We start from the raw sequence: 27,946 nt of genomic DNA, 5'->3' as shown, positions 1-27,946 counted from the left end.
AGGCAGAAGAGCAACAGAAAGAGAGAGAGTGGTACAGAGAGACAGGAGGAGAGCTCAGAGTAATCGTAGGAGGACAGAGAAGGGAACTTGTGTCAGCGTGGGTGCTGGGAGCAGGAGAATGACATGCTGGATAAAGGGGCAGCGATGATGTCCAGTACCACATTCAAAATGTCCAGTTCACAGTGAGAGCTTCCTGTCATAACAACGCTAGATCCTTCAAGACCCATCAGAAGAAGCAGACAGCATGCAGAACCTCCGACATGCAGCTTCTGAGGCTTTCCAGCGTCTCGGTAAGTGCATTCAGCTTTATCTAAGAATATGCAATCAGTATCAAAATGTGTCCTTAAAGACGTGTGCTAATGTGCATAATTAAAAAGATTTCAACAATCTTCATGCCCAGCATCTCTCAAACTGTAAATAACTTGATTCTGAGCTGCATGTAATGGCTACATTTGCAGTCTTGTTTGTGCCTAAAATAGCATAATTAGTCAATTTCACATAATATTATTTGTATTTGGGCCAATTTGCATTTCTTGGATCAGCTGTATGTAATTGAACATACACTGTTGCTTATAGTAAATTAAATGTGAGATGGTACTAGTCTATAAACCTCAAATTTGTTGTTTTGGTTGTCCTTGAAACTGTTTTTGACATGTGTTAAACCAGTCTAAGGTGGTCTGAGCTGATTTAAGCTAGTTTATCTGGTCTCCCAGAGTTATTGTCCTTAACTAAAACTAAAACTATTGGAAGCATGTTGGTTAACTGAAATAAAGCTAAAATAAAATGCAATGTAAATATAAAGCACATAACAAAATGTGAAATGAATTAGCTTTGAAAATAAAAGCTAATTCAAATTACTTGTGAATATAAATGAATATAAGTGAATATAAAACAACACTGGTAGAAGAACCAAAACAGACCCCTAAGGCTGCATTAAGATGTTTTTTTTCATCAGGGTATGTAAGGAAGCCAACAGATTGTTGTGTCTGAGCACATGTCATTGTCAATGTGCACTGGAAGACAAATAGCCCGTGTATCCTTGCAGCAGAACAGAGAGTATTCTGCTTGGCCTGTGGATGCAAAACACTGCAAAGATTTTATCCCTGGTTTACTGCATGGCAGAAGTGAGATTTTGTTGTGATGGAGGAGGAAAGGGCAGGTTCCTGTAGGTGAGAGGAAAACAGCTTGCTACAGCATCTGTGTCCATCTCCTGAGAGGCAGGAGGCCTGGGAGCAAAGAAAACTGTGTGTTATGTGTGGAAAAAACAGGCACTAGTGAAAGTCATTGACTTTAAGTATATCGCACTAGTGGTAAATCTGTCACTTGCTGTTTCTGGATGTGTGTTTAAGCACATTATTTCACCATGTACGAAAGTAGCCCATTACCGTCTTGTAAGCAGTCAACAAGGCTGCATTTTTCTTAGAACCGAAAGCAAAAGAAATGCATTTGGTCGCTGTTGTCGGATGATATTGGATATTTGATTGTGTGTGCTAATTTATTACATTTTTGACATGTAGATTATTTTTGGCATCTCTAAATTTCTGCAAGTTTATTTGCATGCCTTGTTGTGAAATCAGTCATTATTTTCCTTAATGTTGTGATCCAGTTTCTTTTATCGGTTTCTTTATTTTAACATTTTTGAACAGAAAATTGTTCCTCTGTGAAAACAGATTATCAACATTTTGGTCGGTTTTCCCAGAAGAGAAGCCCTATGTTTTTAAACTAAACGCTAGCAGCTTATAGATGGTCTCAAAGCTGACAGACATTTATTGTGGTCTTTAACCTGACTCGTTTACCTGAGCTGATTTATCTGAGTTTCTTGGCCTTCATCCAACCAATCACTGCACTTGTCTGTTTTGTGAGTGATTGGTGGCTGGCTACATACTAAACGGCACTTACTGCTGTACACACTGCTCACAGAATACTGATCAGCAACGAGAGACAGAGAGAAGGAGGGAAAACATAGAGAGTTGGCAACAGAATGCAGAACAGTAAGAAAGAATGTCAAGTGGTGATGAAGGAGGGAACGATCTTGATGGAATAAGGAAAGATGCTCGTGCAGAGACAGAAAGAGTGGAGTGTAGAGATGGATGAGAGGATGAAAACACAGAGCGGGAAGCCGTGGTGCATCTGAGCATGAGTTATGAGCTCTCTTAGCCCTCCCTTACCCTGACTCATAAATATCTGTGCAGACAGACAGAGAGAAGGGAAAAAATGCTCGGGGGGAAGTAGAAACACACAGAGACAGTAGAGATCATTGGTCGACACACAAGGACAAACTAAAATATACTCTTCAGCGTGTAACCTGTGTGATTGACGTTTTAAAACATAATAAATGCGTATACATTTTCAACTAAACATTTAAATGCTTGAAAATGTACTCACCATCAGGCCAATCCAAGACATAGATTCTTTTTTCTTCATCGGAACAGGTTTCTAGTAACTTCACATCACATTTTCATCAGCTGGTCTTCTGCAGTGAATGGGTGCCGTCGAAATGAGAGTCCAAATAGCTGATATATACGTCACAATACTCCATATGTAATCAACACAAAACAAATAGCTGTGCATTTGTAATAAATCCATTAATACATTTAGCTTCAAACCAATAATTCCAACTAAAATATGAGCCCTTTATCTTTAATGTTGCTTTCTCCAGTAAAAAAAAAGGTGATCCCATCTCTCAGGAAAGAAAAATGCACAGATCAAACTCCATTTACAAACAAAAACATTTCAGAATAGTTCAATTTTGAAGAGCCAACTGAGTATCAACTTTTTCAGTAGATGAAGTGTTATTTTAAATTTTGGATTTGTATTCGCAGCAATCGTTTAAAGATTAAAAGGTTAGTTCAACCCAAAATGAAAATCTGTCATTAATTATTCATCCCCGTGTCGTTCCAAACCTGTAAGAACTTATTTCATCTCTGGAACACAAATTAACATATTTCTGATGGAAACAGAGAGCTATCTGACCCTCCATAGAGAGCAACACAACTGAAATGATCCAGGTCCAGAAACTTAGTAAATACATCAGTAAAACTGTCCATGTGACATCAGTGGCAACATTAATTTTAGAATACATTTGGGGTTTTTTTGCAAAGAAAACAAAAATAACATAATTTAACATAATTTATAATTTACCATTTTTTCTCCCAAGTTATGTATTCTGCCATTTTAGAGTATCACAATGCTCACACCTTTCCCCTGAACGTAAACAACGCTGATTAAGTCAAATATGTTCTTAAGTAATCTCCAAAATGATGAAAGACGTAACTCTAAAGTAAAACTAAAGCATCATTTCAGTTGCGTTGCTGTCTATGGAGGGTCAAATGGCTCTCTGATTTTTTCTAAAATATATTTTAATTTGTGTTCCGAAGGTGAATGAAAGTCTTATGGGTTTGGAACGACATGAAAGTGAGTAATTAATGACAGAATTTTCATTTTGGGGTGAACTAACCCTTTAAATGGTCAGAATGCTTTAATGATGGATTTGTTTCTCACAAACATCTTTTTACTTCACAAGATGTAAACTGATGGATTGCAGTCGTGTGAAGTACTTGTGGATGTAATTATCAGCTGTTTGGACTCCTGTTCGAACATCACCCATTCCCTGCAGAGATCCGAACTGGTTTTGTAGGTACTACAAGTCTTGTAATGCTGCATTTCTTTTCTGATGAGCAAACAATTATAATTTGAATGGCTTGAGGGTGAGTACATTTTCAGCTATTTTAATTTTTGGGTGAACTATTTCTTTAAAGCTATTTCCATGGCATGAAAACTTTACTTTATGAGGTTTTTTAACATTAATATGAAAACTTTAGACGCGCCCACAACAGAAGACAATACTTTATTGAAACTTTTCTGATAAGAAGTGTGCCAACTCAAGCATTTTTGAATGTTATGTCCAGTCCGCGTTTTATAGTGTTATACCACAGCTGTCGTAGTTTTTTGTCAGGCAGTAACATCGGGTCTACGATCATATTTCTAATTTGAGGCTGCATTACGTCGATTCTGGCACCCAATATCACAAGAAGATGATATTTTAAGCTCCTTATTTAGCCGAATCTTCGTTGTTTGGAAAGCGCCATTTCAGTCTTCAGTTTTGCGTCCAGCTAGCGCTGACGTAATTGTGACGTCGTTACATTTGATTGGTCTGGAGACAGGCCAATCAGAAGAGATGCTCGTGAATAGTAATTAGACAGGCCTAAATCGACCTGTTTTTTTTCTGAGAAAGGAGCTCTAAAAAACACATTGAGATGGTTTTTGTTACTTATACCACAAATATATATTCTTAAGGACATAAACACCTAAAATAAAATGTGTACAACATGGGACCTTTAAGTATTTGAAAAGGCTTTCCATAAAAAATGTTTTGATTGGAAGCTTCATGCGACTTCACACAACCTCATAGAATCATAGCAGGTTTTGGTTAATAGTGACTGGTCATCTGGATGATGACTTTTCTTTCCTGTCAAGGACGACACTAATCTGATGGCAGCGGAGCTCCTCAGAGCGACACCTGCAGCAGTGCCAAAAAGAGATTTTAGAAAATTAGATCTGGAACGATCCAACAGAGACACACAGTCTTTTGGGTCAACTTACAGGGCTTTGTAATTCAATCATCTAATGGGATGTAGTTATATCAACATTAATGCAATCAGCTATAACAGGACGCCTTTAATGAAATCCTGTATATCACAATCATAACAACAACTTTGGTGTTAGTCTTTCAGAAAGCCACGGGCGTCTATGCAGTGTGAATTTTATCAATCTAATGTTAAAGAAAAGTTCTTTAAAAAAATATTTTTCTTTTTAAGAGAAGTTCTGTATAGTATTTGACATGGTAAAAAGTGCTGGACAGTTTTAGGGCAAATCTGTCTTCCTGGAGTCACCACGAGCCTTAAAAGTTACAGAGATGGGCTTATTTTTATATTCCCTGTATCTTTTGTCTAAACAGAGTTCATTTCATTGTGACTGACTGTCAGAACATATCTAATCACGCATTACGTAGCAGATGCCCTCCGCCTCTTAGAGACACTTTTCAAATATACATCACCGAAATGGATGTTTTAATAGCTGAGCCCAGTTTTACAGAGCATCCATCAGCTGAACTGTGATTGTGGGGTCTTTCTCTTCCTTTTTTTTCACTGTTCCTTTCTCTCCGATCCCGTTTTGTGTTGTATTTGCTGTTCAAATTTAAATAAGGGTGAAGGGTAAATCTCATACCCCCCGTACACAGCCACCTGCTCCTGTTCGCCTCTCCCACCAGGAGCTTAAACACTGAGCGTGACTCACCTTGTACCTGCTGTATCAAACACACACACACACAGTTACAAACTGACACTTCTACAGTATTATGTGTTCTTCCGTCTTGGTCTATAAAACAAAAGCTTTTTCATTTATTAAATAGAAAGGTACATTTTATTTCATTTAAATATTTGGTATAGGACTATTTTGACTATTACTGTATGTACTAAAATTAATTATTTAATATAGTGCACATGTGTAAATACATGTTTTTACATTTTTATATTTAGATATATTTGCGTTTTTACTTAACTTAGGTATTTATATATTTATTTAATTTATATTTAATTTATATTACATTCATATTACATATAATAATAATATTCAAAATAATAAAAATATTTATAGTATGTGCAAAAATAATACAAAAATTATTGTTTTTATTATTTCTTAATGTGTGTGTGTTATTATACAAATACATAAAATGAAGCACAGATTGTATATAATTTAGAATATATCATATTTATTACACCTACATGTAGGAGAGAGAGTGTGAGAGTCATTTTTTTGGTGTGTCAGACTCTTTCCTTGTTTAATTATTATTCAGTTAAATTATTTAAAGTGGTTTAAATATATATCAAACCGTTAAGGACAGTCAAAACATTGATCCATCTAAACTGCTCTTTTATTTTTTTACAGGGTTAAAACAAAGACATCTGGGCTATGAGGAGGTAAGAACATGACATTACATTACACAACATATTATAAACACAAACAAACATGCCTCCACCCACAGAGACAGGACAGATGACAGCTGGAGGTGGAAGAGAGAAATACAGCACTACCCCCTAATGGGGGTGAAAGAGAGAGAGAGAGAGATGGGAAAAGCAAAATAACAAGTTAAGGAAAAAGCAATAGTGCCCTCTACTGGGGAGAAGGAAGAGAAGTTGTGTTTGAAATGACATACTGTTCTTACTTACATACATATATAGTCTGTACAAAAAAAGAATATTTTCTTTATGCACACAGGTCACTCACTATGCTTTGTTTTGTTTCGGTATAAAACAGAACCAATAGATCTATATCAAAACTGGTGAACAATACATTTTTTTATTTTTGATGAACTTTACAACAATGCATCATGTTACTTTATAAAAAATGCTTCTATTGCAAAAAAACCTGTAAGCTAGAGACAGCAGGGCAGCGCACAACATTGTATCCTGTCAGTAATTGGCGTCTTATTCCAGGTCAATCGAGCATGTCCCATCTGGACATCTGGACCAGATAGCCAGAGACAAAAAAAGAATAGATGCCTACAGTGTGACGAAACCAGTGCAGAAAGATTCTCTGGAGAGTGGATGTCAGTAATTATATAAAAAAGTGGAATTTTCGACTCACCATCGCAAAGGAACGCCAAAACGTTTGAAGGGGGCCGGGCCACTTTTAGTTAAATGCCTGTAACTCCTGAACGGAATGAGATATCTTTGCCAAACTTGGAACACTTATGTAAAAGAGGTTACAGGAAAAAAATAGTGTAGGTTGGCCACTTGGTGGCGCTATAAGGTTGTAACTAGGCAATTGTTTGGTCCTATCCGCATTAAAATCGCTGAGCATGCTCTTGGCACAAAGTGGGGACCATAGACTGTAAAAAAATGGATGATGCACTTTCATTCACTTCCATTGAAGAAAAAAGCCACCTTTATCTCAACAGGGCGTAGCCATATTGTGCTTATTTGGAAGAAGAGTCTGCGCAGACAGAAGTAGACAGAAGTAGACCCTGCCCTTTTTTAAATTAGCAAATATCGTGAAAAACAATGTCTTTTTTTTGTAACTTATTTCAAAACTTTAAACTTTCATATATATTTCTGATTCATTACATGTAAACTAAAACATAAATATTTTTTTGTTTTTTATGATTAGAGTTTACAGCTCATTACAGTTAAAATCCAGTATTTTACAAGTTTTGAATATTTATATTTGGGTTTGAAATAAAATAACCATGCCTACAAAAGAAATTCCAAGTATCTCTTATTCTTTGATGCCACAATAATGAGGAAGACTGCTTACTTGGCAGTGGTCCAGAAGAAGAAACAGGTTAAGTCACCGAGTGCTGTATCAAAGCGTATTAAATTGAGTGCATTTTTTAAGGGAGAAAACGATTATACACTATATGGTATAATCAACATACATGTGATATTCATACTTTATGATAGACCTCCTCATTCTGAATAACTCTGCCTCTAAAAACACTGGTGTCAATCAAACAAACCAATCATGTACTAGTATCTGGAAAAAAACACTGCATTGCTATTCTCTGGACTCTAGGTCAATAGGTCAAGCCAAATCAGGGTCCTTTACAAAAGGGGCCTGTTGAAATATACAAGCCAGCTATTTTTTTTGCTCTCTTACTTACTGATCAAAACATTCGAATGGTAGTTTATGTAATATAACTTAATAAGAATATGAGTGAAAAATAAGATTTTACTTACAGATTTATCCAAAGATTTTAACCAGTCAAGAGCCCATTTAGACAGAGAAGAGCCATATTGTATTAACCAATATAGATAAATATAGATGCAACCTCATAGTCTTACAGATTCTTTCTCTCTTACATTCTTTTATTCTCTCTTGTTCTCTTATTTCTCTTTCACAATCACAATTTCTCACTATCCGTTCCATCATGCTTTTCTCTCCTGCAGTTGAATGGATGCATTTGTTCCCCCTTTGCAAATATAAGATGGCTGTTTGTGTTTAGCCCTCATGGTAGGAGATGGAGTCATAAGACCAGGCCTGCAGACACACACACACACACACACACACTTTCCCATGCAAGTCATATGAGTTATACGACTTAATCAGGGATAGTGAGAGTGAGTGAGAGAGGAGAAGATTTGGAGATGGAGGATTTCCTGTGGAGAATGCGGGTCTGGGTGTCTTTGAGCTTGAGGAGATGTTGTTGGTGTTGTGGAGATAAAAGAAATGAAGTCAGAAGGCAAGGAAAAGAGGAAATGTTTGAGATGAGAGTGGAAGAGATAAAAGAAGCAATGAAAACGGAAGAAAAACCATCAAAAACTTGGAGTGTGTCCTCCCTCCCTGTCACTGAGGTCAGAAGGGTGTGTGTGTGTGCGTGTGTGTGTGTGAAAGAATGTTTGACATCAAACAGTGCTATATGATGATGTCTTACAGTGCTGGATTACAATAACAATGACATTTGTAACTTTGTAGAAGAATGTCTCATAAAACTGCCACTAACTTTGTAATGTTATTGAGAAATAGGTCTGGTTTTGAATAGTGTATTACAAATCAACCTTTTTATATATTGCTTTTAACAATACAGATTGTGCCAAAGCACTGAACAGTATCAAAATAGGAGAGTGTCAGCTTAGTTAAAAAAGCATCTGTGTAATCAAATCGATGATAATCGCTAGAAATGAAGATCTCCGATGACTGTCAGGGCTGTAGACATCATGTTTTGGAGCTGATCCACCATCTGATCTGGAAAACTGAGAAACAGAATTAGAAAGAAACTAATTAGTATTAGCGTATATGCCATTATTTTTACGATGTAACACGTACATTGTGTGAAATGGGAAATGTTCCCGGTTCCAGCTGATTTAATTAACACAGCCTAACAGTCCTTTAACAGATTTGAATAATAGAAGCGTATTAGTGTGTAAACCAGGTTAAAGAGATGAGTCTTTAATTTAGATTTAAATTGACAGAGTGTGTCTGCCTCCCGAACATTGTTAGGGAGATTGTTCCAGAGTTTGGGTGCTAAATAGGAAAAGGATCTGCAGCCTGCAGTTGATTTCGATATTTTAGGTATTTTCAAATGGCCAGAGTTTTGAGAACGCAGCAGACGTGGTGGACTATAATGTGATAAGAGCTCACTCAAATACTGGAGAGCTAAGCCATTCAGGGCTTTATAAGTAAATAACAAGATTTTAAAATTTCTGCTATATTAAATAGCGAGCCAGTGGAGTGTTGAACCAGGCTAACATGGTCATACTTCCTGGTATCACATGGCCTCTGAGAACAACCAGACCCTCTTGCTTGCACAGGGAGCTTGTCTTGCAATCTGGGGACTATTTTCCACATGCGCTACGTGATATGACTGTGTCTGCTGCTGTCATGGTAAGGCAGCAAACTTCCTTAATGCCGAAATGAGAGTATAGTTCTTAATCACATTGGCTAATCATAACTGCTGTACCAGCAAACTTCCTTGATTATTATCCTATAATGAGTGTATAGTTCCTAATCATATTGGCCTAGAAAATCACAATTTTCCTTTTTACGCCAGTCTTAGTACACAATATAACTACGGAAGAGTCAAATTTTAAATAGGAAAAAATCTAATCTCTTTGGTCATTTTTGAACATGATGCTACTGGTCTAATTGAATTCAGTGATGTATGCTAAGCTATGCTAAAAGTGCTGGAGATCAGCTGAATGGATTAAAAAATGGTAAAACTCAATTTATTATCTCTGGTGGAGTTGAAGAATGAGCCTATTTACTAAAGACGTTGAGTGTTCCTTTAAACAACAGAGAGTTGTAAACAGAAAGCGAAGCAGGAGCAGACAGGAGTGTTCTAAGATAATTTTGAGATTTGAGTGTAATGTATTTGACTGAAGGGAAGCTTTAGTTTCAGATGATCTGAAGATATTATTTTCTTCTTACGGTACATTCTGTACAACTCCGAAGTCCGTTCTGAGAGTGTCAGCTGTTCCTGTGTGGGGTGAAATCACTGAAAAGAACAGAATTTAGGCAAGGAGTCAGAAATAGGGAACATTAGAGCTAATAGCAACTTATGTGTCAGGATATCGTCTGCTGTAAAACTTTGTGTTGTTGTCATGCTTACAAAAATATTACAAGCTGTTTTGAAAGAATCTTTGATTTGAATGATTCAATAGATCATTTATTAAAACAGGGACGTGCTGCCACCTACTGGCAGGTATGATATACAAAATACATTGAGTAAAATATTGCTCATAATTCTTTCAGGCCCCAGAAGAAAAAAAGTACAAGTACTTTTAATACACCATTTTTATAATAAATAAAAACACACAGACACAAAAACACACCATCCCCCCTGAATTGTTTTTAGAATTCGATCACTGTATATATATATATATATATATATATATATATATATATATATATATATATATATATATATACATATACATACATGTATAATAATGATTTAAATATTAATCAGCATGTAAAGCACTTTAGGATTCAGAGCTTGTACAAATTAAACCCTGAAGCCACATATGCATGAAAATGAGGACACGCTTTACACTTGTACTCACTCAGACAGGTGCGATGGATACAGTAGGATGGCTGTATCAGCGAAACAAGGTGTAATAACATCGTACACTGTATCTGATATAGATCAAACCATCCCGGTGTCTTTGTCTCTGTTTTCAGCTGGGTGAGCTGAACGGGGTGGAGAAACCACAGCCGCACTGGTTTCACACGCTGCAGGTGCGACGGCTCAGAGTTCAGAGGGGCCGCAGTAACAGCGATCCTATGGGAGGAAAGAGCTTCCAGCAAGAGTTCCAGTGGGTGAGGAGCTTCAAGCATAGAAACACAGAGATAAACAAACAATGCACAGGACTGAGGAATCTTACTTGTAACAATTTACAATACATGACTTATTATAAACTGTCAATTTGTCACATTGTTTTTTACATAAAGTAATGTTAACCCTATAGTCTTTATTGATAGTTTATACTTTTTTTAGCAAATCTACATTTGCTATACTTGGTTTACTTGAGTATAAGCGCCTTACTCTAAAGATATCACACTGTAATATGAGCCATAAAACCCTGATCTATCAAATATATTCAAACTTTTTTTTTTTTTTCAGGCTTTACAGGGTTAAATAATTTTGTGCTATATTTTCTGTCTCACTTTTTAAGTGAACGCACCATATTTGTTTGTTTTTTTTTTACTTTGCCATTTTTATGGTTTGTATATAATAATAAAGGCTGCAACATGAAAAAGTGACTTTCCCAAATTTGTAATGTAGCTAAACAGTATTACCTAAGGGTTTTTTAAGCTAATTAAATTTGAGTTAAAAATGTGTGGCCGAAGAGGTATTTAATGTATGCACCAAAGAGGTCTATAATAACTGCTTTTCTTTAAAGTCAAGGGCAGTTGCTCGGCTGGCGAAATAACAGCGTGTGCATTTCATTCACAGAAAACTGGCCTGCAGTTTGGGAATGCAACATCTTATCTGAATCTTGAAAAACTTGGAGAAGGGACATATGCCACAGTGTACAAAGGAATTAGCAGGTTTGTAGTAATATGCCAGGACTCATAGACACACTCAAAACGGTCTAATTTCTAGAACTCACTTAGATGATGGCAATAGGGAGACATTTATTAACTGAGACAAGATCAACGTTTTATGCAGTATTCGGTCAGCTAGCACGTTATTAAGATACATCACCCTGTGGCTTTTTTCTTCCGTGTAATAGACAGCAAATGATTCTTTTCATTGCCTCCCTGTAGGCACTCCTTGAGTTCTTCTATGGCGGCTTGTTTTACATGGATTCATTTTATAAGGTCATCCTGAAACATATGGATACCCGCCTGAGGCTTACACTGAAAGGCAGTTTGATGTTGTTGTAAAACAACCAACGTTTTGTAATAAGAAACAGCTCCAGTGCATCTCTGTGCAGCTGTCTAGGATAGAAAGCCGTACATTCAGTTACATTTTTGCTTGTTTGTGTGGTTAGAGGAACAATGTCACCCCACCTAAATTTAAAATGACTTTGGAATACACCATTTTAGTATATCCGCAGCAAGTGGATTTAGTTTCCATAAATGGCATTATAATTTTCACCACTACTAAATGATGATAGGCTTTCCAAGACCCATAAAATTGCAGATTTCCTTTTTTTGTGTTGCATTATTTCCTGTTGAAACAGGAAGCTGGGGTGGGAAACATTAAAGGACTAAACCCTTAGTTTTAAATAGACAGTTAATTTACAGACGTGAATTATGATTTGCTCTGTGCTTTTGCAAGTCATAAGCAGGTGTTATTTGATCAAGGACATATTCTCTTTGCATTAAAAAAAAGAAAAGAAAGACATTTTACGTGTATTTTTGTACTAATTTAATTTTTCAGGATTAAACTAACATATAATTAACCTTAAAGCCAATAGTCAAAACTCCAAAAAGGGAGAGCCTCTGGTGGTGTGTGTTCTCCAGACAGCAGAGGTCAGTTAAGCTGTTTTCAGATGCATGTTTATGGGTTACGCTGACCTTTTCCTGTATTTGTGACAGGATAAATGGTCATCTTGTGGCTTTAAAGGTGATTCACATGAAAACTGAGGAAGGAATTCCATTCACAGCTATTAGAGAAGGTACTGCAACAGAAAAATACACACACACAGCCAAGAATCAAAGTGCTTATACACATACAAAAGGATGTGGAGCATTCTAGATTGACCAACACTAGTGTCCAACACATAGATATAGATGTCTGTCATTAAAACTTGAATAATAAAGTTGTGCATTAATAAATAGTTTTTTCCTACGTTCATATTTTTATTTTTTAGATGTTATATTTCTGTGTTTTTACATACTACCACTCAAAGGTTCAATACCTCATTTTTTTGTTATTCTAAAGAAATTAATAATTTCATTCAGCATGGACACATTTAATTTATTACATTAATTACATCAACAGCAATAACATTTAGAATTGTACAAAATATTTCTTAAAATTGAAAACATAATTTAAAAATTGCAATTTTTTTTACTGTTTCTGTTTTTAATGTATTTTTAATGGAAAAAGGCTTGTTATAGGACTGCACTTATTAAAACCGTATGCCTGTTTATTTGCGATTATTCCCAGCCTCTTTGTTAAAGGGCCTTAAACATGCCAACATCGTCTTGCTTCATGATATCATTCACACGCGAGAGTCTCTCACCTTTGTCTTTGAGTACGTGGTGAGTCCAAGACGCCGACAGCCGCCTTCCAGAAGTTTATTTTGTATACCTGCCAGTCATATTTTACATCTTTTTCCCTCTCAGCAAACAGATTTGGCTCAATACATGATTCAGCATCCTGGCGGGCTTCACTCGTACAACATCAGGGTAAACAAACATATGAATGCGTAAAAAATACACAACACAAAAACAATAAGCCGGCTTTCTCACGCTCAGTCTGTTTCTTCAGCTCTTCATGTTTCAGTTGCTGCGAGGATTGTCTTACATTCACAGCAGAAGAATTCTGCATCGAGACCTCAAACCTCAAAATTTGCTCATCAGCTATTTGGGGGAGCTCAAATTAGCCGATTTTGGTAGTTTTACATGCACAAACACTAACATGCTTACTAATATGCTCTATCATGCATTGTAAATCATGATGGGCCTCTTTTTTCTTCAGGTCTGGCCCGCTCTAAGTCCATACCGTGCCAAACATACTCAGCTGAGGTTGTGACTTTATGGTACCGCCCGCCAGATGTTCTCATGGGTTCCACTGATTACTCCACAGCCCTGGACATCTGGTGAGTCCTTGTACACACACACACACACACACACACACACAAACATGTTCATTCTTATAAGAACGATTCACTTTCGAGGTGCACTTTTTGGGCGGGGTGGTTTCCAAATAATTGTCAGTTGATGCATTCAAATCATTTTCAACTTTTTCAGCGCCAGACGTTTCAGTTCACATATTAGTTGATAGCATTGTATATAAATAGTTCAAAATTGTTCCGAATCTGACGTGTGCATGTCCGCGTATTGGTCTTAAAGTGACAGTTACTTAATATATCTGCTGCTTTCGTTGTCATTAATGTCAATTAAAGAACAAACTAAAAATACTAGTGCTGTTAAATAAATTCATCGTGATTACTTGTGTATATATAAATACACACACACATGTATACATTTAAGTATATTGGTGACACTTTATTTTGATAGTCCACAAAGGCATTCTTCTATTAGTAACTTTGTAACTACATGTTGACTAAGAGTCATTAAAGTATTAGTAGATTGTCTGCTTAATATCTTATAACACTTTATTTTGATGTGTCCAAAACATACAAAATACTGACTATCAGAAACTTACACATCAACTTATTCTACTAACCCTAAACCTCCCCTAACAGTTAGTAGATATGTAGTTGTAAATGAATGAGAATTAGTAACATGTAATTACTTAAAGGGAGTAGATGTCTAAAGCGGACTATCAAAATAAAGTGTAACCAGCAATATATACAGTTTTTATGTTTTTATTGCATTGTTATTAATATTACAGTATTTATTAAATTTGTATTATTTTACTTATTAGTGCTAATGCCACTTTCCTCATGTTTACTGTTTACTCATCTTTTTCTAACATCATTTATTATAAAACAAGGTTACATTGGTCAAAATAAATGAAACCAATAATAAACAATAGCATTTTTGTGGTGAAAATCTGAATGAGTAGAAAAAAATCCTGTTCTGTATACGTTTGTGTATTTTAATTTACTGACACATGATAAACAATTACATAAAGAACTTTCACACTTAACATATGCAAAACATTTGAAAAATATGTTGCATCTATTGCATTTTATGTTTTAACTGAAATGAAAATCAATTATTACCCAAAGCTCAGTTTTTGTCTGACAGATGTGTATATATATATATATATATATATATATATATATATATATATATATATTGATGTTTAGGGAGCTGGCTGTATTTTTGTCGAGATGCTACAGGGGTCACCAGCGTTTCCAGGAGTAGCTGATGTCTTTGAGCAGCTGCTGAAGATTTGGGCCGTGAGTCTGTTTGTGAGAATGTACTAAAATTGTGTGAAAATTGTCTTGGATCCGTGTATTTATCCTCCTCTCCTCGTTATTCATCTCTCCTCTTCTTTCCTTCTGAGGTCCTCGGGGTCCCGACTGAGGAGAGCTGGCCAGGCGTCAGTGATCTGCCAAACTATAAACCAGGTGTGTGCAAAACCCTTCTTTCATCCGTCTCTGTAGCGTAATCTCCCGCTATGAGAGTGGATTTCCTGCCTCAGCACAGATTTGTCTCGGTTGTTAAATGCATGCGTCTGTCTTACTTACGTAAACACGTACTTAATGCGTGAACATCTGAACTGACCGGTTTTATTTAACCCAAAAGGAATAATAGAATTTAAATTGAAGAAACTTGACAAAATTATGTTATAGCAATTGAATAATTTTAGGGGTTAGACCAAGAAGGGGTCATTTCCCCTAAAAATGAAATTCTGTCATCATTCACTCATGTTGTTCCAAACCTGCATGACTTGCGTCCTTCTGTAGGACACAAAATATGTTTTGAATTATGATGTTATTCATTGATAATCTTCCTCTAAATCATAGCTCTCAAATCTCATTCACACATGCATGTATTTAGACTTGCCAAATGCAGATGCATCATGCAGTTCATCAAAGCCGCTCACTCTTGCGTGCCTCGTCTCATACGGTCTCTAAAGATTTTAAATATAGCCGCAAATCATACCGGCAGTTTTTATGGTTCCTTTTAGGGCAGTAGTTCTCAAACATTTGGACTCCAAGACTTCTCATTCTCACAACAGCAACATTCAAAAGCAGATGACTTTCCCAGTTGTTCATGATTTATGAATAAGGATAAGATTTTTAATTTTTTTATGTTTTTACTCAATTTTTTGCCTGATGAAAAAGGTTAGATCTTGAAATTAGAACAATTTAAGTTAATTGTAAAAAAATTTAAAAATATAAAAGTTTTATTTGAAGGTCTGGAAATTACACTTTTAAGATTGTGGGAACTTTGCTAAGATCCAAGATTCAGACTTTTTTTTTTACATTTTGATAAAATTTGCCACCAACACTCATCCAGAATTATGTTTTCAGTAAATTAATGCTGTCAAACAAATTATCTGTTTACATAGTATATGTCTGTGTACTCTGTGTATTATGTATATATAAATACACACCCATGCATGTATATATTTCTGAAAAAATGTTGCATTTATGTATTAAATATATTTATATACAATATATATGAATATAAATAATGTTACACACACACACACACACACACACATATATATATATATATATATATATATATATATATATATATATATATATATATATATATATATATATATATATATACATATATACACTGCATGTAAGCATATTTATACATTAATAATAAATATAGAGAGTATACACACATATAATATGTAAACTAAACCTTTACTTTGGATGCGATTAATCGTTTGACAGTACTATAAAAAATATATTGAACTTTGATATTTGTCAAATTATTTACCTATAGCAGCTAATAAATATTAAGTTCATGCATATTCAAATGAGAACTGCTTTCTTTTTTTTCATTGTAAAAGATATGATCATGTATCAAGTTTCTTTACAAAAAAAGCAAGTCACAAGTAAATGACAGAAGTGTCATTTTTAGTGAACTTTTCATGCACATTCTGACTTTTTACAGTGTAGTAGACGCTGTTATCCAGTAAATACGCATGTACCCATAAACGTAGAATTAGAACGACACCATCATCTGTATGCGCTGCGTGTGTGGGTGTAAACCTGTTGCCAAGGGCCTGTCGTTTTAATAACATGCGCTCATACAAACAGAAAATGGCTAGAGCAAATTCACAGAGTTATGCTGAAGCTGTGTTTCCAGTATAAATCATTTTGTGTGTATAGGTGTTCTGTTAGCAGTTGTGTTGGCCACGAGTTGACTTGACACCTTTGAGTCAGACACAAACACACACCTTCACACACCCATGCAGGAAGGGGGTTGATGTCTTTCCATTGCCGTCCTGAAAATAAAGTGCAGACTCGTTACACAGGTGCACAAATGAGCAATGTGAGGTGGCTTTGGGAAATATGCCTCATTTAGAGTGTGTGGGTACTGATGGAGATGGCGTGTGTGGTAGGTAAACTGCTGGCAGGCCTCGCTTGCTGTGTTTCTCCATGAAGCTGGGTTTACCCAGGCCCCGGGCTGCTCTCTCTCTGTGTGTGTGTGTGTGTGTGTGCGTACTGTGTGTTGGAGAGAAGCTACCTGAACCCGCTGCGGTCTCTCAGGTATATCCAGGTGTGCTGAAGCGTAAGTGTGGCCTCAGGTTTCAGCCAAGAATGACAGGGTGGCCCGTGACCACAAACGCCGACAGAAGGACACTCATTATAAACCTTCTTATAACATTCTTTAGAGTATTTTTACTTTTATAGGGTTCTTTATAGTGGTTAGAGTTTTTCTTTGGATGTTAAAAAAAGTAGAAGTTTACCCAAATATGGAATATATCGCAGTTATTTTTGTTTTATTCTTGTTATTTTAGTTTTTTTATTCTATGTTTTTTATAAAAAAATAAGAACAAATATGCAAATTATAAACAACAGAAATATTTTAATATCATATGTAACCTTGGACCACAAAACCAGTCATAAGCAGCACAGGTATATTTGTAGCCATAGTCCAAAATACCCTGTATGGGTCAAAATTATACATTTTTCTTTCATGCCAAAAATCATTAGCATTAAGTAAAGTAAAAATCATGTTACAAATAATATTTTGTCCTTTGAAAATTTTCTCAATATTTGGATTTTTTTCACCCTCAGATTCCAGATTTGTAATGTTTTGTTTAGTACTGTCATGATTTTAGTTTATTTTACCCTGTCTTGGTTTTTGTGACATATCATCAACACAATATATATTGTGATACTGCCCAGCCCTACTATACTATTATTAAAATATATATATAAATATAAAATATATATATACATATATAAAATATATATATATATATATATATATATATATATATATATATATATATATATATATATATATATATATATTTTTTTTTTTTTTTTTTTTTTTTTTTTATTAATGTTTAGTACTGTCATGATTTTAGTCTATTTTACCCTGTCTTGGTTTTTGTGGACGTATTTTGAAGTGTTTGCTCTCATTATTTCTGTGTTCCCTTGTTCCTTTGCCCATCTTGTTAGTTCCTCCCTCTTGTTACCTCATCATCCTGTCTATTTAAAATCCACTCCGTTCCTGCCGAAGCTGCTGAGTATTGATCTGGACTCTTGCTGGCATCACCGGGTCACCTCTCAGTCAAGCCCTCTGGATATTGTTAGCTCTTTTAGGACTTATGTTTTTTATTTCAATAAACTAAATTATTACACTTATGTACATTTTAGTTAATAATAATGACACATGAAGCAGTTCATCAGGATGTTCTCCATGTATGCTGTTTTCCATGTATCAGAAGCGTACATCGACCATGGGCTGTCAATTTAAAAAAAATGACAAAAACATTTTAAAAATTACCTTTAAAGCCCTTAAATGTAAGAGAGCGGCATGCACATTCTGCCAAATATCTCTTTCCGTGCTCCACAGAAGATACTAGTTTGGAACAACACAAGGAATAGTACAATGATAAAGGCTTTCATAGATTGTCTCGTGGCTCATTGTCTTAATTTGCTTGGAGTGAAGATACCTGATCAGAGCTGGATGTTCTGGTGGTCTGTTAACTAAAAGAGCTCTCTTTGTGTTCCCGTAGAGTGGTTCCTGCCCTGCAAGCCCCAGCAATTTCGAGATGTCTGGAAAAGGTAAGGCCAGTTCATGCGTGCATGCTCGTGTGCGTATGTGTGTGCGTTTTGGCTCCGAGTGGGAACAGAAGGGTTTTTGTATAGCCCTTCCTCCACCCCCACCTCTAATGGATGTCTGACCCATAGCTCTCTGTATGTGTGTGTGTGTGTGTGTGTGTGTGTACATTGGCTTAGACTCGCTCAGTTACCCTATAAGACGGAGGATCTGGCCCAGCAGATGCTGATGATGAATCCAAAGGACAGGATTTCAGCCCAGGATGCATTGCTACACCCATATTTCAACACTCTTCCACCTCCATTAATGCATCTAAGGGACAGTAAGTGCTGGAGAATTTCACTATACGAGCGGAATGCACGCAATTCCAGCTTCAAAGGTTAATCCGGTCCCGTTACAGACAAGATCAAAGTTAAATCCCTCTTAGTTACTGTCAAAACTGGCAACCTTTTCAACGCCGACTCGAGATGAAAAGAGATTATGCAATCTTAGAAACGTCTTTTTCCTCCTAACCTTCTCTCTTTCTCCGTCAGCTGTGTCCATCTTTAAGGTGCCGGGTGTGAGGTTAGAGACGGAAGCGAGGGATATCTTCAGCCCCAGCAGACGAATGAAATCGCCTCTTGCTCCGCTGGCCAAGTGCTGGTGAAAGTCTCACCTTTTTGTAAATAGTTGGTGTGCTTGTAAAACCGAAAAACGCACCAGCATGAGTAAACGTGACCCTGTTGCAGCATGTCGGTCAGTTTGTGTGTTGTTTATTCACATCTTAATCGGCTTAATCAAACGTTTCTGAAAGAATATCAGATTCTCTTTCATAAGATAAGATCGCGTTTTTACAATTTGGACCTGTGTTACCTGAAAAAATTATAATAATAATAATTTTATGGTTGATCATGACATGATTTTACCTCTGTATTTCATATGCGTTCTACATCTCCAACTCCAACTAACGTAGGATTGCATTCATACGTTCGTAACTTGAATGTGTGAGGCTTCCTGTCATTTTAGCTGTACAAAAAAAATCCTTTATGCTGCTTGATGTTGCAAACTGGTATTCATCGTGTTATTTTAATGTATAATAATAATAATCATGAACGCACCAGTTTGTTGCACAGATAGTTTTATCATTTACTGCATTTTCTTATTCTTCTAGCTGGTGCAGCTAATTTACCTGAAGTCTCACATATTCACAGAAAATAGCTTTGTGTTGCAAAATAAGCTGAGAGAGAGGATCACAGATGCTTTCCAGCCTCTCTGCAAACTGATGTCCAGAGACTGTTTACAGCACACTTCCGTTGTGAATAGCACTTATTAATTTTATACGTAATTTAGTTTTTGTACATTTTGCACAGAAAAGAGACGAAGAGTGTGCGAGAGAGACGATTTGGCAATGCGATATGAAAATATGTGGAAGAATATACCTACTAATATTTCAAAGCTCTATTGTGTCGTGTGCAGGTGAAAAAAAAATGACTTGTATGCATTCATAAAACACACCTGGAGAGAGTCTCACCAGAAATGACCTGTTTTTGTACAGCACATACTCATATTTCTCCTGTACGCTGATGGCCACTGCGTCGAAACATGTTCAGAACTGTTTTTAGCCGTGTTTGTATCAAGTTCATAATTAATAGTTTCTGTATCCTTCAAATTTTTTACATGTTAGCAATGTCTGTTTTTGATGTTGAGATTCAACACATGCGCTGCTTCCCAGTCAGTGATATTAAAAAGAGATGTACAGCAATATTGATCACCAACATTAAAAAAATATATATTGTTTCATATAATAGAAACAGTCACATTGCCAGTCACTCAGTGCTGATGTCGTGAATGAATGTGCCTGAGTACTTCCACACACTTCAACATAACGCAATACTGTGAAACCTGGGTGTGCGTTCATACAATTCTATACAGTTCCACTGTGTTTTGACTTCTGAATAAATATTGTAAAAATGACACCAGTAAATAATTGTCTGTCTTTAGATTCAGTGGCGTAAATAAATGACATAATTTTGTTTTATTCCGCTTTCTAAAGACTGCTTGGAAGTCTTTTTTTATTATTATTCTGTTCATGTTTTTCTTTCATAGATCATTCAACCTAGTCTCAATCAATATAAAGTCTCCGCCAAACATTTGCCGTGATTTATTTTGTCCATTTAGACATCAAGACCCCGCCTGAGAGACCACAGGGTTTTTTTTAAATGGCTGAATCTGAAATCGATGATACAACAAATAATGAATGTCCCGGTTCTTCGACCACTATGCTAACCGTCCATTAAACACAATCCAGATGTGGGGGCTTCAAAAAAAAGGGATGGAAACAGACACGTGACGAGATACCGTTAAAACGTTAAATAAAGATTCGGGCTGAAAACGAGGAGTACGGTTCCGCTGGGCTGGATCAGGTGAGTTGTGTAACTTCTGGGCTTTGTATGAAGAAGATGCGGAGGGTAAAACTTCCTGTCTCGTTATGAAACCACCGAACAATGCACCAACAAGCTCTCCAGAGATCACATTTCGTTTAAACCTGAAGGGCTTTACAAACACGCAAGCACACACACACACACACACACACACACATACGGGAAGATCAAACCTCCAGGCTTTGAGTCTATCATTTTCCATCTGGTTCTATTAAATGCAGCGCTCCTGCAATTCCTTTAACCGCCGTGAGAGGGCGCGATCTTTCAAATCATCAATAGCACGTTTGTCTGCACACACACGAGAGTTTTTAAGTAACCAAGGTTATGATTTAAATAAGGTTTAATTTTTTTATTTAATGAGGTCTTGATTTAAAAGTCCACTTGCATACTCATTTATGTTGGTTCCATGCATCTCATAGAAAAAAAAATGCTAATTGTTTATTTATTACAGTTTTACGTAGTTAAATTTAGCTGAAATGCCTGCAAACTATGTGTTGCTCCTTGCACACGTTGTCGCAAAAGGGTCACTATGTTTTTAGAACAGAAATATAAGTAGAAATCTAGGTAAATGAACCCATCATGACAAAAATGAATATATGAATAAATCACTGTAGTAAAAAGGCTAAGAACTAGACTCAGACTCCACTGCGTCCTACACCTTCTCCCTAAAGCTGATTTCAGCAAGTCTGAAATGTGTGTGTTGGTTTCCGTCACGGGAGTCAGTGGGTGGAGAGATTTCTGACGGAGTGATTCAAGGCCATGAAATGAAAAGCTGAAAGCTCAGATGGTCTCTCTCAGTATGTATTTTCCAAGGCTTAGCTCACTCTGATGTGGTCTTGTTAACGTTATTGCAGCGCCAGCAAGGTTTTATATGGGTTTATGAAATTAATTAATGTCAAAGCACAAGGTCATAAGTCCGCCGTTAGGTAAAGCAGAAACTATTAAGTGCTTACTGATGTCGGTAAAGCTCTGACAGATATAAAATGGTAAAGGCCTGTATAAACACCCGTACAAGCCAAAAACGTCACATGCACCAGTACTCACTCATAAAGTGTGCACAATATAGTGGTTTAGATCCATTACTCACTGCTGAATTAAAGCAATCTGCAATGGTGCACATACTCGTTTCTTTTTACACGTGAGTGCGTTTAAGAGCGTGCAATTTGAGGAGAGACGGTTCCAGTGTATTCCTACAGAAACATAGGTTTAGGATCCCCGGAGAACTGGGCAAACAAAGAACAAAAATGAATCTGCCGTCTGTCTCCAGTGTTCAGGCATCTCATCCGATATCCTGATGATTTGAGAATGCATGAGGACATTCCGTCAAACCATTCATCTGTCATCACCCACTCCACCCACTATAGGATCCTTTTAGCCGAAATAACTACAGTATCTCCAGTCTAACACCCTGAGATCTTCTCTTCCCTTCTTCTAACACACTCTCCACTTAAGTATGATTTGTCAGAAGTGAAAAGAAAACCTGAGTCATACTTCTCAGTAGATGTGCACAGTCCAGTCCTTACTGGAAATCCTATAACATCAGTGTGATTAGTTATAATTATTCCAGGGCTAATTATTCCCAGAACCCTCAAACAAATGTCTTTCAACAGCTCAATACACTTTAGCCACACCTAGCAACCATATACAGAGCTTTTGTATATATCTATCTATCTATATACCTCAAAATGAAAATGTTGTTATTAATCACTTACCACCACGTCGTTCCAAACCCAAGTAAGCTTTGTTTGTCTTCAGAACACAATTTAAGATGTTTTGGATGAAGTCCAGGAGGTTTTGGACCGTCTCATTGACCGGCTATAAACACTGCCAAGGCCGAGAAAGTATGAAAGACATTGTCAAAAAAAAATCCATTTGCCATCAGTGGTTCAAATGGTTCTGAATTTTATTAAGTGACAAGAATGCTGTTTGTATAAAAAGAAAATAAAAATACAGAGTTTGTTCAATAATTTGTCTTCTCTGTGTGTTTCCACGTCACTGTAGTGCCTTTTTGGAGAGCTGAAGGCAAACTGCATACGCTGTTCTGTCTCAGCTACAACACAAGGATACCCTGTTAACATTCAAATCAAAGCATAAATACATGTAGAAAACAAATATTCATTATTTATTATTTTCTTTGCGTACAAAAAATCTTTATAAAAAACAGATTGAATCACTGATGGCAGATGGACTATTTTTGATGATTTTATGGACCATGGCAGTGTTTATTACACGGCAGTCAACAGTTAAAAGCTTTACGGTTTTCATCCTAAATCTTTCAAGGATGAACAAAGCTTTTATGGGTTCAGAAAAACATGTTGGTAAGTGATTAATAACAAAAAAAAATTTATGAGAAATGTACTTTTTTCTTTAAATAATACAAAGTAAAAAAGCATTTATTTAAAAAATATACATTTTGCGTAATAATATTCAATGCTATTCAAATGCTATTCTTTTATTCTGGAAGGATGTGTTAAATAAATAAATGTTATAGTACAGACTAACATTGTTGGAAAGGATTTCTATTTTGAACAAATACTGTTTCTTTTTACTTTGTATTTATCAAAGAATAAAAGTATCATAGGTTTCAAAAAACAATATTAAGCAGCACTACAGTTTCTAAACTCTCTAAAACAACGGGCCTTCTCTAGTGACATCACTTTGTCGGCCTGGGCATGAGCATGACATCATTAACCACGCCCCTCCAACAGTCAGCGTTCATTTCTAAATGAAACTCCTGCTTTACTACATTCAAATAATTCAAAGTAGAAAAAAACACCCTCTGAAATATGTTACAATACAGAAATAAAACCAGTCGCAAACGCAGATTAAAAATCTGAATGCAAACCTTTTAACGCAACTATTTAAACAAGTTGAGGTTGATTTTTAAAACAGTACAGTACCAGTAGTACCAAAGGTTTCCACTTGAAGACATTTGTTTCCCATTAGTTTCCAATGTGGCCATTTTTGACCGTGAAGAGTACAAGTGTGTCTTTTTCTTCTTGATTTCTTCTTTTTCTTGTGTGTGTCCACTTAGCCAACTGTGACCAAGTTTTGTACTATACCGATGAAGCAAACGGGGTTATGCGTGAACGGAGAGGGCTTAAATTCAAGTTGCTTTGAAAACAAATCTGCTGTAATTCTATTATCAAATTTACATTACTGTTGACTGTACATGAAGAAAGGAAAAAACAAATGGCACACGACACTGTATGAAACGGCACAGGCACTAAATAACGAATGCGATGTGTCAGGATTTTGCATTAGCCTTTCACATGGAGGATAAACATGAGAAAGGCATGCGGCCTGTTGGGTAACGTTTCAAGGTTGCAGTAGCATTTGTTTGGCAGCATGTGTAGCTGAGGAAGGCGACTGTGAAGTGTGAGAGAGTGTTTTGGGTTCTGCGCGTGTGTGGTCTCGGGCTCACACAGCTTTTGTGGCTCTTTCTGTTTATTCATGGCTTCTCAAACACATGCAAGAGACAGCTGTTACTCCCAACCTCCACGCAGGCCTCACAAGCCTGGGGCTGGATTTACACACACCAGCCAGAGAGGTGTCGCTGTATCTGGGCCGAAGTGTGAGGATTTGTGGGTCAGGGGAGGTGTGAGCTGTCACAAAAGAAAAGTTTTTCCGTTAATTGAAGTATGGACGGTGATAGCGGTATCTGTGTTTTTGGAGCCCAACGTGATTTACAATGCAACTATGTTTGTAATCTTCCATTAAAACAGTTTCGAATTTTTCCTTCTTTCATTAAAATGGCCTTGAATCAATTCAAAAGTCTTTTTTTGTTCAGCGGGAGGAATCTTAAGAGACACAGTCTTTACTTTATTACCTTATGCAACTATCTGGAATCTCATGAAACACTGGCTTTTTTCCCATTGAGAATATTTTCCTCTTACCCTCCTCCCGATCCCTTAGTGCTCTTTCTTTCCTGTCTTCCTCTCCTCCCTGCTCCATGTGAGATTGAGTCTTCAAACAATAGATCCCCCTGCCCGCTCATTTAATCTGCATATCACTCTTCCATTGACCATTATCAACAAAATAGCCACCCATACTTAGCATGCAAATTATCTGGTTATTTGGAGAAAGAGAGAGAAAGAGTGGGGCCCAGTGGGGGGTCTGCTGGAGGAGTGTGGGTTTCCTTTAACATAATGGGATTTTAACTGGGGGAAGGGGCTTATTGTCTTTTGGCGGCTCATTGAAACCCTTCAGGTTTTTTGGTTTTGTTGATAAGGTGTACCTGTTAAACTGTCTCAACTTTTGTTTCCAAAATGTTTTGATCATGTTACTTTCTAGTAGTTAATCACACTTAAAAACCTCTGCAAACATGCACCAGGTTTAAACCATCTGACCTAGGAAGAAAGCCCAAATGTAGGCTATATGTGTATGAATATAATTTGAGTGTTTATGGTTAATCTTCAATGAACATTACAATGTCTAATTTAATCCACATTATTTAAAGTTTAAAAAATGTTATTCGAACGTTAATGTACAAACAACACTGTAAGGATGTTTTTAGAACGTTTTGAGATTTTTTGGCAGTATTATGAGTAAAATATTAAGACTGTCAGTTTACATTAAAGAATGTTCCTGATAGCTAGTCTAAAGAAGATTATATATATATATATATATATATATATATATATATATATATATATATATATGTGTGTGTGTGTGTGTGTTAAGGCTTGAAGCAAAACAAACAGCTCACATCAATTCTGTGATACAAAAATTGTCTTATTTAAGATGGTAAGTATTCTTTTAGCATTGGGAATAAACTAATATTCATTACCAGGCAGACATCTTAAAGTTATGGTCAACACACATAGTTTAGTTCTTAATCAGTATGTCAAAATGATTTCTGGAGAATCATGTGACACTGAAGACATCTGAAGACTGGAGTAATGACTTGACTTTCAGGAATGAATTTCATTTGAAACTATTATAAAGAAAAAATATTTTAAATTGTAATAATATTACAAAATGTGACCTATACTGTATTTTTGTTTAAATAAATGCAGCTTTGGAGAGCATAAGAGCCTTCCTTACCCTACTCACCCCAAACCTTTGAATAGAAGTACTTTTCAAGCAATGATGTAGAAAAATGTTAATATCACAATAGTCTCATGTAATGTTCTTGCCAAAATACTAATAAAACAGCATAAAAGACATTCATACATTTCCAGTGAAAGCACATTCACAGACCGTAAATTCTTTCATTTCATTCATTACTTGTAGAAGAGTGTGCTTTAAACTACTATATGATTTGTGGCCCAACACTTTGTTACACATTAATCATCATATGTCTTTTGTCTTTTCAAGTGTTTGCCAAGCAAAGCAACGCTGCCCCATCTTCCAATTTTCCTTCATTCTGACCCATCAAGCATCTGGCTGTGTAGTTTGATATACTATAGTTTACATTACATGGAAGTAGGGCAGCACATGGGGGACCAGGCCAGCCACTGCCGCCATCAAATACACTAGAGGTATTAGGCTGGATTTCCTGCTATATTAAGTACACAGACATGGGGCTCAGAGGAGCGACACAAGGGGCCCGAACATCACTTTTGATGTCTCGGTTCATGCAAGACGTTACCTGAACAAAATTAGGGAATGTGAAAATATAGTTGTGAGGGACTTTGACAGATTGATCAAGCGAGGAGATGCCCATGGAAGAGACTGTTGCTTGGTTGCGCTTCGTCTCAGGTGGACTGTCAAAAAATGTATTTTAGAGAGAGAAAGGAGAAAAGAAAGAAAAATAACAGAAAGGAAAAAAAGGAAAATTTATTTTAACTATTTAATTAGATAAAAGACACGTTCATTTTCTTTTGCATAATATATATGTGTGTACTGTGTATATTTATAATGTATATATAAATACACACACATACATGAATATATTTATATTGTAAATACACATATTTAATATATAAACAAAACCTATTTTCTTGATATATATATATATATATATATATATATATATATATATATATATATATATATATATATATATATATATATATATATATATATATATATATATATATATATATATATATATATATATATATATTTGATAGGTATTGTCATTTTTAAATCTTAATAACTAAAATCTGTCACGTTATGTTTTAGAAAAAATGTGAGCATGGGGCCAAAAATGTCCTTCAAAATCAACTCCAGGATGGAAATATTATCCCTTTAATAACAATAATTAAGAAAAAATCTGACACTGCTCTGTATCCATTAGATTGTGTCTAAGCACTAAGTAATCTGTGGTCAGATTCGGGCCAACTGGAGCGCTACTCTTTCCTGCATTCCTTCTTGCTCTCACCCCTGCTTTCCTCTGAGCCTGATTTTGAACACAACCACCCATTTAGAATGAACCTTCCCTGTGTTCAGTCAGCAGAGCGCCGCTGATGAAGTGTATCAGCAACAGGAGTGTGTAAAGATACTTTTCCTCCATTTGAGAGAGGATTACTATTTGAGAGCTGACCAAGTCAAATGTATACCGACCCATTAGCGGTGCTGTACACAGACACAATGTAGCATGAGGTGATTTTCCTAAAATGGAGCCGCCTGGGTATCTGTGTTTGACTTTCCCGGTCTGTTCTCCCTCGGACTCATGCGCTGCGAGCGAGGAAATGAATTGAAGGGCTTAACAATGACTGAAAAGCACC

At 36.2% G+C, this 27,946-nt stretch overlaps 1 protein-coding gene across 2 annotated transcripts; it reads left to right on the top strand.

The window, feature by feature from the left end:
* Positions 1–8: 8 nt before the first annotated feature.
* On the top strand, positions 9–20,815 carry cdk15 (cyclin-dependent kinase 15). 2 transcript variants are annotated; one of them, XR_006251142.1, is made up of 14 exons: positions 9–290; positions 5,947–5,978; positions 10,678–10,815; positions 11,453–11,547; positions 12,544–12,623; positions 13,118–13,212; positions 13,297–13,359; positions 13,442–13,565; positions 13,652–13,772; positions 14,951–15,044; positions 15,152–15,215; positions 18,809–18,857; positions 19,042–19,174; positions 19,386–20,815. XR_006251142.1 is itself a non-coding variant. In XM_043241246.1 (14 exons), exons 1-14 carry the CDS (start codon positions 245–247, stop codon positions 19,496–19,498), a joined length of 1,257 nt encoding a protein of 418 aa, XP_043097181.1. In that variant the 5' UTR covers positions 12–244; the 3' UTR covers positions 19,499–20,815. The 2 variants fall into 2 exon arrangements, 1 of the variants encoding a protein (XP_043097181.1); XM_043241246.1 differs by having other exon boundaries at positions 12–290; positions 19,032–19,174.
* Positions 20,816–27,946: the final 7,131 nt, after the last annotated feature.

Source organism: Puntigrus tetrazona, chromosome 6 (genome assembly GCF_018831695.1).
Source record: "Puntigrus tetrazona isolate hp1 chromosome 6, ASM1883169v1, whole genome shotgun sequence".
NCBI lineage: Eukaryota > Metazoa > Chordata > Actinopteri > Cypriniformes > Cyprinidae > Puntigrus > Puntigrus tetrazona.
This window is presented reverse-complemented; position numbering and strand designations above follow the sequence as displayed.

Coding starts and splice junctions, on each gene's coding strand:
- cdk15 (XM_043241246.1), top strand. CDS start 245: ATGCAGAACCTCCGACATGCAGCTTCTGAGGCTTTCCAGCGTCTCG. Junction 291..5,946: donor TGAGGCTTTCCAGCGTCTCG/GTAAGTGCATTC, acceptor ATTTTTTTACAG/GGTTAAAACAAAGACATCTG. Junction 12,624..13,117: donor ATTCACAGCTATTAGAGAAG/GTACTGCAACAG, acceptor GATTATTCCCAG/CCTCTTTGTTAAAGGGCCTT.